The 16187-nt window shown below is 42.9% G+C and overlaps 2 protein-coding genes across 2 annotated transcripts; one reads left to right on the top strand and one right to left on the bottom strand.

Annotated features, from left to right (window-relative positions):
* Nucleotides 1-742: 742 nt before the first annotated feature.
* Nucleotides 743-1980, bottom strand: LOC145813313 (uncharacterized). The gene is made up of 4 exons (XM_082908602.1): nt 1507-1980; nt 1285-1413; nt 961-1179; nt 743-868 (listed from the first exon to the last, which is right to left on the bottom strand). The coding sequence occupies exons 1-4, from the start codon at nt 1978-1980 to the stop codon at nt 743-745; spliced, it is 948 nt and encodes a 315-aa protein (XP_082764728.1).
* Nucleotides 1981-13438: 11458 nt separating this feature from the next.
* Nucleotides 13439-15835, top strand: LOC145813531 (uncharacterized). The gene is made up of 2 exons (XM_082909025.1): nt 13439-13926; nt 14057-15835. Exons 1-2 carry the CDS (start codon nt 13486-13488, stop codon nt 15053-15055), a joined length of 1440 nt encoding a protein of 479 aa, XP_082765151.1. The 5' UTR covers nt 13439-13485; the 3' UTR covers nt 15056-15835.
* Nucleotides 15836-16187: the final 352 nt, after the last annotated feature.

The following is a 16187-nucleotide window of genomic DNA, read 5'->3' as shown; positions in this document are numbered from 1 at the left end:
ATAAGGTTGTTGAAAATTTCTTATTGAAACAATATAATATGGAAATGCAGTTCATATTTCATAGCGAGAAAACTGTATAATTTTGCAGTTTTAAGAATTATTAGAAACAACCTGATGAAACCGCATAATTTTGAAGTTTTAAAAATTATTAGAAACAAGCTGATGAAACTACAAAATTTTGCAGTTTGAAGAATTATTAGAAACAACCTTTACTGTATGAAAATATATGCAACCACAAACAAGTAGACAAACAATCAGAAGAAGAACCACAATAATAATAAGAAGAAGAAGAGCAACAACAACAATAATCATTTTCACCATAACCATAATAACCAGAAAAAAGATCATTCCCAAAAGTATATAAAGTACTTGTCACATGCTAAAAAAGAAAAATAAAAAAAAATAAAAAAAGGTACAAAGATATGTTCCCTTGAATATTTGTATTGTCAAGAAGTTTGTTCATTGTTTCTATGGTTTGGTATGTTTTGTCAACATTTGGTAGTGCTCGAGTTTCCAGGATCGGTTCTCATCATTGAGGAATTGATTGATGATTTGTGCTCGAAATTTGACCCACTCAGTTGGACGAAATTTTTTCTGCACAGGTTGCCAGTTGAGATATTGGTTGATAACATTACAGACGGCGATTGCACAATCATTCCTGCAGTGTTTGAGATGAAGTTAATTAGTCAGGTGAAACTGCAAAATTTAGCATATTAGAAGATTAGTTTATGGATTTTGTATCTTACGAGTGTGGGGTTTGTTGTGGGCATTCCTCAATTGATGCAATTTCTGTCTCGCACTCTTGAGATGAAAACATGTTTCCCTGTTTGCTGAGTAATGCTTTATTCCATCTCAGTTGATGTTGTTGCTACAAAATAGTTAGTGGGTGTTTTTGTTAGTTATAGTGATGAGTTGAGATGTTTGTAAAGGAATGAAACTAAGTATGAAATTTTAACTTACAATTTGCTTTGCAATTTCAAAGTGCTTGTTGTGACAATCTTTTGCTGGTCTCAAAGAGTCATAGTGTCTCCATAGTCCATCAGCATTGTCAAAGACCACAATTGTCCAATGGTTGTCGTGGTTGATTGGGAAATGGATATATCTGTTTTTCATTGCTTCTGGAAAATGGCTGTCCATCAGTTTTTCTCTCAGTGCTTGATCTTGGTTTTGTAGTGGAGTCTGTAAGTTATATATATGTTTGAAATATGTTATAAAACTATATAGTAATACATGTTGAGAAAGTAGAAAATTTTGCAGTTGTAAGGTATGTTAAGTTTTGCTTACATTGATGAGTGTTGAGAAAACGTAAGATCTTCCTGCGTATGGATTGCTTGCAAAGACTAGATCGTTTTTCTCAAATTCTTCAATGGTTGGTTGGAGTGCCAATTGCTTTTCTGAGAAGGCATCAATGACCTGAAACATGTTATATATGAGAATGTGTTAGGTTTGTGGAATAGGTTATTGAATATGTACAGAAACTGTAAAATTGTGCAGTTGGAGACCTACATTCCCATATAAGGGTTCCCTGTTGGTCAATCTGCATATATCTGAAAAGTATACGCAGTTTTCATCTTCGCTGCCAGACCAAACACAAGCACTTGATTGTGTGTTGTTGATGAGTTGAATTTGGTCTTGGTCTTTTTTGGATAGGCTATGCCAAACCTTGTTTGTTTTGCGGCATGAAATGGCGAGTGGCTTGTTTGGGATTGATTCTTCCTGGAAATCATCATCACTTTCCAATACTTGAAGTTTTGTCTTCTTTTGATTGGCATGCTCTTTTGGGTTTGTTTCAGCAGCAACTGCTTTCTCTTGGCTAATATGTTCTTGCATTTTTTCTTTCTGCTGTTGTTTTGCTTCATGAGCACCCTCTTTTTTGTTGTCATTCTTCTTCTCTTTTTCTTCATCGGTACCCTGTGTTGGTTTGGGTACATCAGCAGCAGTTTGTGTCTTGTTTCTTGCATCTTCTTTGGGTTTGGTCATTGGTTGGTATTCAAAATCTGGGTCATGTGCTTGTTTTCTTGATTTTTGTTTGATTCTCTTGACCATGGATCTTTGTTGGGGACTGCCAGTTTTTTTGGTGGACATTTCCTTCAATTGATCTTCTTTTTTACGCAATTCAGCCATGAATTTTTGTTCCATTTCTTGCATTTGTGCTCTCAGGGCTAATATGAGCTTGTCCTTGTCGTCCTCTTTGGTTGGTGTTTGTGGTTGGTCATGACCTATAAAAATGTTGGATTGTGTTTTGGTTAGTTTAATGAAATTTTGCAGTATGCTTTAGTATTAAACAATAGTTTACCTTGTGCATGAAATATGTCAGATTTCTCTTACAGTTCTTCTTGTTGGTTTGTCAGTTCTTGTTCATTGACTTCTTCATGTTGGTTTGTTTGTTGTTCTTCTTGTTCTTGTTGTTGGTCTTCTTCTTCATCAAGGTCTTCTTGTTGATCACCTTTTGTTTGTTGTCTTTCTTCTGCTTTGTCATTGTCTTGTTGTTCATCAGGTTCTTCTTCTTTTTCTTCTTCTTCTTCTTGTTGTTGTTGTTGTTGTTGTTCTTCTTCTTCTTCTTCTTTAGTTTCAGTGTCTTCTTCTTCTTCAGTTTTTTCTTCATCAGTCACTTGATTTTTTTCATCATCACTCTTTTCTTCTTGTTCATCACTTTCTGGTTCTTCTTGTGGTTTTTGCTTTCTTTTCTTTCTTTTTTTTGTTGTTCTTCTTGTTCTGATTGTGATTCTGATTCTGAATGATGTTCTTCTTCGAGAAAGTCATCCTCATCACTGTCTAGAAGTCTTCTTTTTTTGGTTGCTTTTTTTTTCTTTTTTTGCTTATTGTCCTTTTTCTGGTCTTGTTTCTTTGCTGAAGAGTCTGTTGATGTGCTTTGATTGATATGCAATAACTGTATTTCTTGTTCAGTTGCGGTTAAAGCACTTTGGTTAACCTGCATTGGAACAATGTGGCATATATCAGTAATACTGTAAATTTGGTCAGTTTCATAAAATGAGTTGTACTGTGAGTAATGTGGGTTAAGTGTCGAAATATGTTTTTTGAAACTGAAAAATGTTACAGTTTCGTAACATGAGTGATGTTAAAGAAGTGTGTGCTTTGAAACTGAAAATTTTCACAGTTTCATAATATGATTTGTACTACAATGAATATGAAAGGAGTGTTGAATAGATTTGTGCTAGGATAGTATAGAAGAGTTTGAATACCTTTTCAAAGTGAGCAAGGCTGATGTGTTTCCACTTGGAGTACATTTTGCCAAGGTTCCATTTCATAAACCTTGGGAAGCCTTCTTTGTTGGATGGTTGGAGGAGTTTACTGTGCTCACAGTACCAGTATTGTAAAAAAAATAAAATAAAAAAATAAAAAAGTTGAAATATGTTAGATAGTTAGAAATAGGTGGATGTCTGATATTTTTGTGAGAAGTAGTTGAGTAATGTGTTTACCAAGAGTAACATGACGCATCTAGTGACATGCCTTGGGTTGTTGTTTGCATTTGCCATTGAATTCATCAATGTGTCTTTTATTGCCTCAACCCAATTGTACTTCTTGATGTTGTTGAGATTGTCAACATAGTTGAGGAAACTCCAACTGAGTGTATGGCCTGTTGTGGGCATGAGAAGTTTCAAGCACAAGTAAAGGGTGATTACCCTTGCAAGATCTTGATGATCATTGGTTGATTTTCCTTTTTTTGTTTGTTGAAACATTTTGGTCAAAGACTTGCCATCCAATCTCTTGAATGATTTGCATCTTCGTTTGTAAAATGGAAGCTCAAAATCCTTTGGTCTTGCATAGGATTTGGTGGTGATGCTGTCTTCTCCACAGTCGATACCAAAAATGAGCTTGACATCACTGCTTCTGAGTTTCATTTCCTTTTTGCCAAGTACAAATGATCTTTTTCTTTTGTTGTAGAGTGTTGTCATTTCTGCTACAATGGAATTGTAGCATCTGCACCAAGAGGCCTTCAGTTGTGTTGAGGAGAGAGCATTTATAAGGGGCCAAAAAGGGATTTTTTGCAGCTCTGTCTGTTGGGCTTTTGTGAATTTGACCCCCTTCAACAGTTTGATTACCGTTCCGATGTTGGAACGATAATTAAATTGTTGGACTCTCTTTGTAGGGACTGCTGTTTTTTTTTTCTTTTGATGCCTTGGTTTTTGTTTTGGGAGTTGATTGGCTTTCTTGGAGCTTTCTTTTTTTAGTTGGAGGAGCTTCTTGGTTTTTTGTTGGCTTTCTTTTGTTTGTTTTTGTTGTGGTTGGTGTTTGTTGGGTGGGTGGGGTCTGTGGTGTAGTTCTTGGGCTTTTTCTTGTAGGTGGTGTGGTTGTTTTGTGGGTTTTTTGGTGGGGTCTGTTGGGTTTGGTTGTTTTTGGGTGTGGTGGTTTGGTTTTTTGTGGATGGGGAGATGGTGGTGGCATTTTAGTGGATACAGGAGATGGACTTTCAAAAGGGGAGATGGTTAAATCCCTGATTGGATTTGTGGGCATACGGGTTTGTTTCTTCCAATATCTTCCAACAGCTATTTCTGAAAAAATGAAAGTGACAGCAGGGTATGAGTAATATAGTGACAAAACTGTATATTTTTGAAGTTTTATATGCAGTTTAATATGAAGTTATATGTATTTTGTTGGTAACAGTTACGAAACTGTATAATTTGACAGTTTGATTTGCACTTTATAATAAGTTAGCTATTTGTTTTGAGTAGTGGTTAAACTGTGTAATTTTGCAGTTTCATTTGCAGTTTGAATAAATTTAGATATGTTACTTGTATAGTGATGAAATGAAACACTATGATGTTGCAGTTTTTATAAGGAAACAGTATGAACAACAGGAACAGCCCATTGTATTTTGTAAAAAGCAACAATAACAACAAGAAGATTAAAAATTCAAAAATAAGAATAAGAGAAGCCAATATTGAAGAACAAGAATAAGAATAAGGTGTTGAATGTGTAAAAATAGGGATTTATGTGTAAAAACAGTGTTTAGAATGTTGAAAAATAGGGGACTATATATATATTAAAAGAGGGTTTATACATTTGGAAGTATGTAAAATGTGTATATAAGAAATATGAAAGAATGATGTACAAATGTGAATGAAAAATAATGAATAGGTGAAGAGAGATGTTACTTTTTTTCCCCATTTTTGTGAATCGGAAGTCAGGAACTATGAAATCTCTTCAGAGTGGTGATGGTTCTTCGTGTTGTTAAGAGTCGCCGATTGGAGAATATGAACGGCTTGGTGTTATGTTGAAGATGAACAGTTTGGTTTTGTGGTTAGGGTAGGTGTAGACGTCCCCCCGAACGCCCCGGGAGGGTTAGCTCCCGTTCTGTTCATTTGGGGTCACTACAGCTCGGACTCTTGAGTGTTACGGTTCCTAATCTGAACCAAAGAGTCCAAATCCGGCAAATTGTTTTGAGAAACTGATTTTTGAGAAAGTAGTGCCAAACATGGACTGCTTTGCCAGATACAGAGTCGCCACCTAAATATTTTATTTTGGGAAATTTAGGAAACCCTGACTCGGTGCCAAAAGGCCACGTGTCCGTCATCACCAAAGTTGCCTCGGCTCGGGAACTTGGGTACGATTGGGGAAGGTCACTTCGTGAGCACCCCCGCTCGCCCGGTCATAGACCGGCCTCTACTAACCATGATATCAATTTTTGAAAACATTGCGAGTTCTTATTCCGGTTATTAGCCTAGGTTACTATGTGATGCGAACAGCATACAAGTATAGACCAGGTCACCTGAATTGGAACAAAACATTTCATGCTTGTTTTTTAAAGTGGTTTGCTACCCGCAGGTAGGCTTGAAACATTTGATGATTTATTCCAATTCAGATAACCCAACCTTCACCCACAGGCATTCAGGCAGTTATATCATATAAGCACATGGTCTCATGGTAAGCATGCTATTCATGGCAACACTCACACGCATGCAAGGATGCTAAAGCATAAAACTTACCGAGTACTCCAAGCCAAAATAGGAATTTATTAGAAATCATGCATGATCCTAAGTATACAGAAATGCCTAATGCAATACATGCAAAATGCAACTATAGCAGGCTCGGCTATTCTAAGATGGTATATGAAATGCTACAACTACCACGTATTCAACTTGGAATTGAAAGTACGATGCAGTTAGTATGGTGCGCCGAGCCCGGTGCATGCAATACAGATGAATGAATGCAAACATGCTGTCATACTGTATGCTAATTTAAATATGCCCTAATCTAACCATTATAAGCGGATAAATAAAAGGGAGAAAGACGTGGGGTTGGAAGACATACATCACACTCACGCACACTTATTACAGTTGTGCCCTCACTCGGAGGGTCCGAATAAATATACAGTCCAAATATTACAGTCCCGAATAAAAGAATATTACAGTCCGAAATATTACAAAATCCTAATTAATTAATGAATTAACTAAGAAAGCAAATAAAACTGGCGTGCAAGCCAGGGACTGCCTTGCTTCTGATGGATGATGCATGTCCGGATTGTCTTGCGCGGAAATCCACCGGAATGCCCCAATTAGCCTCTGTTTATACTTGTTCTTGAAATGCGTGCCATGTCCCAAAAAGTTGCTGATTCTGCGTTTTGCTGCAACAGAGAGCAGGAAAGGGGCATAGCAATGTATTTGCACAGATATATGCATGGCTCGATCCTCGTGCCACCAATCACGCATACCGAGGTATGATGGCCGAGGAGTCGAAATGCACAACTCAATATAGGATGAATGCACATGAAACTACAGCTAAAACCTAATTCCATCATGGATAATCCGGAGTGTCGGTGACTGGGGAATTGAGACACATTCCGTCACTCGGAGTACGAAATGTACCTCGTTTCCCGTGCCCGGGCTAACTCCTATTCCGGACATGATGCAATATGCATGATATGCATGAAATGCAACTAAGATGCAATCCTAACATACACAATGCTATGAAAATGAGATGCCTCGAAGTGCGTGCACACGGGCACGCAAACCGAGGCGATGACAGAATGCAATGAAAATGAGATGCCTCGAAGTGCGTGCACACGGGCACGCAAACCGAGGCGATGACAGAAATAATGAAAATGAGATGCCTCGAAGTGCGTGCACATGGGCACGCAAACCGAGGCGATGACAGAATGCAATGAAAATGAGATGAAAATGAGATGCCTCGAAGTGCGTGCACACAGGCACGCAAACCGAGGCGATGACAGAATGCAATGAAATGACATGGAAATGAAAAATGGGCTTATACCAACATGAGTGAGCCTCAGCCACACTCACATAGGATGCCGGCGGATAAAAATGAAGTGCCTCGAAATGCGTGCACACGGGCACGCAAACCGAGGTAATGGCAAAATGCAATGAAATGACATGGAAATGACAAATGGGCTTATACCAACATGAGTGAGCCTCAGCCACACTCACATAGGATGCCAGCGGATAAAAATGAAGTGCCTCGAAGTGCGTGCACACGGGCACGCAAACCGAGGCAATGGCAAAATGCAATGAAATGACATGGAAATGATAGCAATCATTCTAATGGAATTTCAGCAGCAAAATATGGGGGAAAACGGTCCCGAAATGAAGCGAAATGATACCAAATGCATGGAATTGTCCCGAAATGCAACATTAGGCACCCGAAATGGCCTATAGCTATGCCAAATATGCACAACATGGACATGCAATGCAAAGACAGAAGCTAGACAGTCCCAAAAAATGCACTTTCACAGTTATAAACATGGCCAAACAGCAAGCATAGGTATGGCAAAAATGGCATGCAAGAATAGGGGCCAAAAGAGGGGTAATGAAGCAAGTGATATAAGAAAAACCCAAACTGAAAATTCTCCTTCTACAACACTGAAGATGGACCAAAAATATGAACATTTACAGTATATGGCAGCCTCAAAATCAGTATACAAACATGCTAAAAATGTGATGCAAAATGAGGCTCAAAAGGTGCTAAAACATGAAGTATACAAAATAATCACCAAACAGAAAAAAAGTGTTAATGAAACATGAAGTATAGGCCAAAATAAGGTCACTTTCAGTTCGGACCAAGGTCCAAAAACAGAAGCAAAGGGGGCTGCCAATTTATGCAAAAATGGGGCCAAATAAGGGATATAACTACAAGTGACACATGGAGGCACCAAACAATGTTGAGCCCTTCTCCAATGTTGAAGAGGGGCTCAAAATAAGCCTAATGTCAGTTTACAACATGCTCAAAAACAGATTTCTCATGGGCTAAAAATAGCATGCAAAATCATGACATAGAAGAGGATCAATGAAGCAAGTGTATCATGGAGGGGTCAAACAGGGTTGAACCCTTAATGAAAGGTGAAGATGAGCTCAAAATAGGGCCCTTTTCAGTTAGGGCCGGAGCTTGAAACAAAAAGCATAGAGGACTTACAAATAGATCAAGAAAAAGGGTCAAAAGGGTAAAAGTATTACTTACCCTTGAAGACTCAAACTTTTGTTGCCTCTTGGATGAATTTGTAGCTTCTTAGGCCTTTGAGAAACCTTCCTTGTTGCTGGAAATGAGATGGTGGTGGTAGAGCTTGGTGGTGTAGAAGAAATGGTGGTTAGGGACTTAGGGTTTTTTCAAGAATTGAGAAGGATGAAGATGGAGTTGTGTATGGAAGTTTGAAGAAGAGTTTTTCTAACCCCAATATACTACAAGGCTTGCTTGCTATATAGGCCAAAGAAGGGATGTAAAGGTGGGGGAAAAGGAGAGCAAAATTCCCTCACAAAATATCCCCCGGATAAAGATCTTGTCTGGGGGATATTGCCCCACAGCTGTAAAGTGCACAGTGCAAGGAAGCAGGCCGGCCTGGTACTTTTGTTGCAGGTGGCCGGCCGGCCACACCCCCTAGCTGGCCGGCTAGGGGTCAAAAGGTTCAATGAGATTTTCTGGCCGGCCAGCTACTGGTGAGGTACTCCTATGTGTGTACAACACAACCATGTGGTTAAAACTCCAAGAAAGTGGGTCCAAGGTGTTCAACATTAGCTCGGAAAGAGGGGTTCAAAATGGTCAATTTGAATTACTGGCCAGCCATGAACTTTTAGGGTCCTCTCATGTGTGTACATCACAGATATGTGGTTCAAAGTTCGAGAAAAAAGGTCCAAGGGGTTCAACATTAGCCCGGAATGAGGGGGTCAAAAGGGTCAAGTTGAATTAATGGCCGGCCATGAACTTTTAGGGGCCTCTCATGTGTGTACATCACAAATATGTGATTCAAAGTTTGAGAAAATGGGCCCAAGGTATTCAACATTAGCCCGGAAGTGCAAAAAACGGGCGCCGGAGGGCGTCGGAGGATGTATAACTGGCTGCTGCAACAATTGCTGGCCTCCCACCCTTCAGTGACCTCCCTAGTGATAAAACAGAGGTACCTGCCAAAAATGAACGAAAACCGTTGCAAAACGAATGCTCGGGGACCAAAACGCGCAGTTCGGGGTCCCGAAAATGGGCTGTTAAGCACCGAAAGTGGCATTCGGCCACGAAGTGGGCTTCTCAGCCCCCAGTGTCCCTCAAAAGGGAGCAAATAGAAAGTATGCCAAAAATCAGAGCAATAGGAGATGGTTAAGCGGTCCCGAACCGAGGCACACGGCCAACGGTCCCGAAAACCGGGAACCGGACTCCGAAATAGGCAAAATGGCCTACGGCCACCAAATGTAGCCTACGGACATTGAGAGATGGTCTACGGGACCTCTCCCTCCCCTCAGGAAAAGAAACAGAGAAAACCAAGTCTGGTTCGCAAACCGAGACAAGGCACAGAAGAAGGTTCGGAAGTCCGGAGGCAGGGCTCACGGCCGCGACTCTGAAACTTCTGAACGAGCACATTATGCAACATCACCAAGCGCTCAATCGGTGACGTCTGAGTCTTAAGGTCGGTCAAAAATAGGGTGTCTACAGTTGCCCCTCTTTGACAGAACTCGGAAGTCATAAGTGACGGGAGTGAATGTCAAAGTCCAGAGACGACCCATTTTTGACAAGGCCGAAGACTTAGACAAGCATACAAGATAAACAGAGATGCGCCGGCAGGCATGCCCGCAGGCAGGGGGCAAAATGCAAATGATATGCAAAAGCTGAAGGTAACCCAATGATCGTGCAAATGCAGCAAGCTGTAATGAAGCAAGTATTCGCAAATAGATGCAACAGTTTTAAGCAAAAATGCAAAGCAACAACTACATTTCATGCAGTTAAGAATGCGGAGGATTATTCAATCCCCGCCACGTCTCACACGGAGAATATACGATACCTGCGCAATTCGTCTGGTCGCACCAGCTTCAATTGAACCGTACATACAATATCGTGCCTGCAAAATAGAGAAACTCAACGAGCACAACATGTTAACAACATGTATTTAATGTGATTTCGAAAGTTCGACACACGCAGTGCCGGTGAGTGAATGCATCGCAATGCAAAAGTGGAACATGCGTGACAAAACATGCTCAAACATGGAGGTATGCCAATATCAAGAAATGTACATGACAAGGCAAGTACGCTCATAGAATGCAAGTTATGTGCAGGATAGTACAAAACGAGCATAAATCAGGGTGTTCATTTGTCATGAAACAACGAGTACGGAAATGCGTGTTTCGGCGAAGGTAGCTCAATCGCGGCCTCCGATCTGCTTCCCTGAAAGGTTACAACTTATTCAAAAAGGATACACTTTGATTTTGATGAGTGATGATGAGACACATGTCAGAACTTGAAGCCGAAGTCCCGACGGAGCAATTTCGCGACCGGAAAGTGTACTTTTCTTGAACTTTTTCAGGTCCCGGGAACTCCGATCTTCCTCAAAATTTGCAGGGAGCTAGGTGAGCATGTGGGGAGCATGGCCGGCCATTTATCTTCCCAAGGGGAGGTGGCCAACCGGTTTCCAATAAAGCTAATGGCTGGCCGGCCATTTCTGCAAAAAGCAGATAGCTGGCCGGCTAGGAATAGGGGCCGGCCGGCCATGTGCTTTTTCCGGGGCTATTTTGGTCTTTTTCCCTCCTTTTTGCATGCCTCTTCAACCAAGACTTGAGGCCTATAAAGGGCAGCCGAGGCCCCTTCATTTCTTGCCTTCTACAACACTTTCCTCTCCAGATCTGAGTTTCACGCGCGTTTTCCAACGCCCCGCGCAAATTGTTTCCACAAAAACACTCAGTTTTAAGCACTTTGAAGCGATTAAATTCCGGCTTCGGAGCTTCTTTTTGCACTTTCGCCACTTGAGGTAAGTTTGTCTCAATATTTGGAATATTTTCTCGGGAGTTGACTTTTGTTGACTTTTTATTTCCCGAGAGTTGACTTTTGTTGACTTTTTCCAATTTTGGCCCATTTTGCTCATCTTTGCTCCCTTTTGTAGATTCTTGAAAATGGCGGGCAATTCTCCCCATGGTGGAGGTTTTCCAGGTGCCGGCGATGATTTCGATCCCATGACTCTACCCCCGAGGACCCGACCTTTCATTCCCGGGAGGTACCGTCCGCCAGCACACGTCCTCCCTCGTGCTGTCTTCCGTCACTTTACCAGTTTTGACGAGCGAGCACCCGGGGATCTGCTTCTCAGAGAGCCGGAGCAGCATCTCTCTCACGAGGCCCGAGAGGTATTTACCTCATCTTCTGTATTTTACATTTCGCACCTTTGCCATGCTGGAACATGCAGTTTAGCTTATGACATAGTACTTTGCTTGCATCTTGAACATGTAGCTTCAACATTCGAATTTCTGAACACTCGGCTCATTAATTAATTGCGAACACACAGCCCACATTAGAACACACGGCTCAAACACTGATTTGTCGAACACACAGCCCGAATTCGAGAGTGAACACACAGCCCACACTTTAAGTTTTCTGAACACGCAGCCCAGATTAGATAGTGAACACGCAGCCCACACTAGTTGAAATTTGAACACGCAGCCCAAACTTTAAATTTTCTGAACACGCAGCCCAGATCAGATAGTGAACACGCAGCCCACACTAGTTGAAATTTGAACACGCAGCCCAAACTTCAAATTTTCTGAACACGTAGCCCAGATCAGATAGTGAACACGCAGCCCACACTAGTTGAAATTTGAACACGCAGCCCAAACTTCAAATTTTCTGAACACGCAGCCCAGATAGATAGTGAACACGCAGCCCACACTAGTTGAAATTTGAACACGCAGCCCAAACTTCAAATTTTCTGAACACGCAGCCCAGATAGATAGTGAACACGCAGCCCACACTAGTTGAAATTTGAACACGCAGCCCAAACTTCAAATTTTCTGAACACGCAGCCCAGGTAGATAGTGAACACGCGGCCCACAATTTAACTGAAAGTTGAACACGCAGCCCAAATTTCAAATTTTCTGAACACGCAGCCCAGATAGATAGTGAACACGCAGCCCACAATTTAACTGAAAGTTGAACACGCAGCCCAAATTTCAAATTTTCTGAACACGCAGCCCAGATAGATAGTGAACACGCAGCCCACAAGTTAACTGAAAGTTGAACACGCAGCCCAAATTTCAAATTTTTCTGAACACGCAGCCCAGGTAGATAGTGAACACGCAGCCCACAAGTTAACTGAAAGTTGAACACGCAGCCCAAATTTCAAATTTTCTGAACACGCAGCCCAGGTAGATAGTGAACACGCAGCCCACAATTTAACTGAAAGTTGAACACGCAGCCCAAATTTCAAATTTTCTGAACACGCAGCCCAGGTAGATAGTGAACACGCAGCCCACAATTTGACTGAAAGTTGAACACGCAGCCCAAATTTCAAATTTTCTGAACACGCAGCCCAGGTAGATAGTGAACACGCAGCCCACAATTTGACTGAAAGTTGAACACGCAGCCCAAATTTCAAATTTTCTGAACACGCAGCCCAGGTAGATAGTGAACACGCAGCCCACAATTTAACTGAAAGTTGAACACGCAGCCCAAATTTCAAATTTTTCTGAACACGCAGCCCAAATAGATAGTGAACACGCAGCCCACAATTTAACTGAAAGTTGAACACGCAGCCCAAATTTCAAATTTTCTGAACACGCAGCCCAGATAGATAGTGAACACGCAGCCCACAATTTAACTGAAAGTTGAACACGCAGCCCAAATTTCATCTCATTGACACACAGCCCATTTCATCTCATTGGCACATAGCCCATTCATTTCATTGGCACACAGCCCATTCATTTCATTGGCACACAGCCCATTCATCTCATTGGCACACAGCCCATTCATTTCATTGGCACACAGTCCATTTCATTTCATTGGCACACAGCCCAGTCATTTCATTGTTGACACATGTATTCATTCTGAATGCAGGTTTGCTCCCGCAGTGTGCGGGGATATGGCTCTACCATCGCGCGGGATTGGTATGCCGAGCTCCCGGAGGCCGTCCGAGATTTGGTAGATTTGGCAGGATTCGGACCCTTCTGCGTCGGGTTGTCACGTTGTCCTGCCAGGAGGACACTGATGGCGGCCCTGGTAGAGAGATGGTGGGACACCACCAACTCCTTTCATTTCTCTGCTACCGGGGACATGACCATGACCCCTTTTGACTTTGCTGTATTGACTGGCTTAGACGTCGGAGGTTGGTCCATCCCCTACGATGAGGATATGGGCGAGTGGGAGGCCGCCTGGATGTACCTGTTGGGGGCTCGCCCGCCTGTTGATAGGGTTTCAGGGAGAGTCCGATACACTTGGTTCTCTTCCCATTTCCGGCAGGCGGAGATGGTGCCTGAGAGTCCCGAGGAGACGGAGCAGTATGCCCGTGGTTTCTTGATGTTCCTCTTCGGGACTACCCTGTTCGCCGACAGAGGGAACACCGTTGGGCTATACCTGCTGAGCGCTCTAGTCGACCTATCACAGGTCCATCGATATGACTGGGGTGGCGCCGGCCTGGCTACCCTTTATTTTTATATGAGCGCGACCTCCCGCGGGCGGGGCGATTTACTTGGCGGCTACTGGAGAGCCTGGGAGGTACTTTCTGTCCCCTTGATTTTACATTTCTGCTTCTCGTTACTTGTACATTGCACACACACAGCGCACTTTTACAGTCTATATTTTGCTCTCAGCATTTCGTACTTACATTCTGCATTGCTTTTCTCAGTTATGGGTCTATGTATACTTCCCATCATTAGCCCCAGAGCTGGAGGTGGTAGGGATTCCCATGACCCCATATTCATTGATATTCGAGGGCCCGCACCGGCCGAGACCTCGAGAGACCCTCCTTCGCCTGCGACAGTACTTTGACACTGTGCGACACTCAGAGGTACCTCAGAACTTTCAGTTCTTTTCATTTTCATCTTTGATTTGCTCTGTATATTCTCGATTTCTGATTGGTTTATGCATTTGTCATCCGCAGATCACATGGCAGCCCTGGGTGTCCCTGGGTGATGGTCTCCGACTTCAGTATACCGGAGCATCGGACATCTCCCAGTATAGGGTCCTGCTCGAAGGGCCGGTTGGCAGGGTATGGTTCCTGGGGGAGCGCTTTCTGCGCCAGGTATGGGGGTATCTTTCTCAGGATATTCCCGCAGTACCCCCAGCCAGTATGCGGACTGCTGACAGGCTCTCTTACTCAGAGGTAGTCGGCGCCATGCTGGGTACTGATGCTTTACTATACATTGAGGAGGGGGACTACGCCACTTACCGTCACATATATTTGATGCCTCCATTGACGGAAGCTCGTATCCCGATGATGAGGCCTGCCGGTATATCATCCTCAGGTCAAGCTCAGGCTCGGGCTGCAGATGCCCCTTCTACTAGCAGGGCCGGTACATCTAGGGGTGGGAGTAGACCGGTTCCTCCGGCTCCGTCGGTTCATCCTCATCCCGGATGGCCAGATATGCCTACTGAGTTGATGGCGTGGCAGTATGGGGCTAGCTCTCCAACTCCAATTCCACTAGAGCCTCCGATGCCCAGTGATCGATACGCCATTGATCCGGACTCACCGCCGGTATGCTCCACTTCTTTTCATTCATCATTCAGATGTTTAGACACTCTTCTGTTCACTGATGATTATGAGCTCATTTTTGCAGCCATCGCGAGGGTACATGGAGGAGGTGGTTGGATTGGTGGCCACACTCGAGGGCATGGTCCTGCGTAGGGAGGCACAGTTGTCTGTCGCGGGCATCCAGGTACCCTTCAGTTTTCTAGCATTTATCATACTTCTGATGACATACTGATTTCTACTGCATCGATAGACTACTTGTGTAGAGCACATCTGACACACACCCCACTTATACACTGTATTTACATGCACCCACTTCATGTAGCTTTTGCTTGTATCTGCATCTGATGTATATATTTGGACTGATGCATTTGAATTGAACTCTTTGTTTTCAGATGCCTTCATGGTCCGGTCAGCCGCAGACCAGGCCACCTGGGCCTTATTGGGGAGCCGGGCCATCTGGGCCTTTTCAGGGGGCGGGGTCATCTCGGCCTTCCCAAGGAGCCGGGCCATCTAGGCCTTTTCGAGGAGCTCGAGGGGGGCCTGTCCGCAGACGCAGGGCTCACGTTGTGGAGGTGGAGCCTGATGAGGAGGAGGAGGATGCTGAGGAGGAGGAGGAGGCTACCGACCATCAGTCAGAGACATCTGCTGAGGAGGGAGGCTCCGGTTTTGGCTCGGGGAATAGAGGCGAGGCCGAGGGGGATCCTGAGGATGACAGCCCTGACTCAGATGATGGTGCGGAGATTGTCCCGCAGAAGAGGATGAGGCGTGCTTCTCGTTCCCGTTCCCGAGGACTTTGATGTTGCTATTTCCTGCTTTATTTTTCTTTTTGCTAGTAGTTTGTAGCACTTTGCACATTGTTAGGCAGTTTTATTTTTGTAAAACTTGTACCTTTGTTTGTTGTAAAGTATGATGAAATGAAATAGCTTTTGAAAAGGTGTTTGTATTTTAAACTTTTAGCATCGTATCGCATCAATTATTTTGCACAAAAATGAAATTGAATGGAAATGCGCATTGTGTAATCACCAAGTCAGGTAGTGAACCGACGCAACAAACTAAACAACTCAACTTACTAAGATATAACAGGACCTTAGAAAGTTTACAACTCGATAAGCAAAATGCAACAACGCAAATAAACAAGACTTTAACAAAAATTGCTTAAACAGAGAGCAATGACTCAAAACACAAAACACGTCCGCTCGACAAACAACTCGATAAGCAAAACAACAACTCGATAAACAAAACTCAACAACAACAACAAAGTGTACTTCTGACGATCTGGGCATCG

Source organism: Camellia sinensis, chromosome 15 (genome assembly GCF_055761805.1).
Source record: "Camellia sinensis isolate YWXY chromosome 15, ASM5576180v1, whole genome shotgun sequence".
Classification (NCBI taxonomy): domain Eukaryota; kingdom Viridiplantae; phylum Streptophyta; class Magnoliopsida; order Ericales; family Theaceae; genus Camellia; species Camellia sinensis.
This window is presented reverse-complemented; position numbering and strand designations above follow the sequence as displayed.

Coding starts and splice junctions, on each gene's coding strand:
- LOC145813313 (XM_082908602.1), bottom strand. CDS start 1,980: ATGACCAAACCCAAAGAAGATGCAAGAAACAAGACACAAACTGCTGCT. Junction 1,180..1,284: donor TTTTCTCAACACTCATCAAT/GTAAGCAAAACT, acceptor TATAACTTACAG/ACTCCACTACAAAACCAAGA. Junction 869..960: donor TTGAAATTGCAAAGCAAATT/GTAAGTTAAAAT, acceptor ACTATTTTGTAG/CAACAACATCAACTGAGATG.
- LOC145813531 (XM_082909025.1), top strand. CDS start 13,486: ATGACCATGACCCCTTTTGACTTTGCTGTATTGACTGGCTTAGACGTC. Junction 13,927..14,056: donor GCTACTGGAGAGCCTGGGAG/GTACTTTCTGTC, acceptor TGCTTTTCTCAG/TTATGGGTCTATGTATACTT.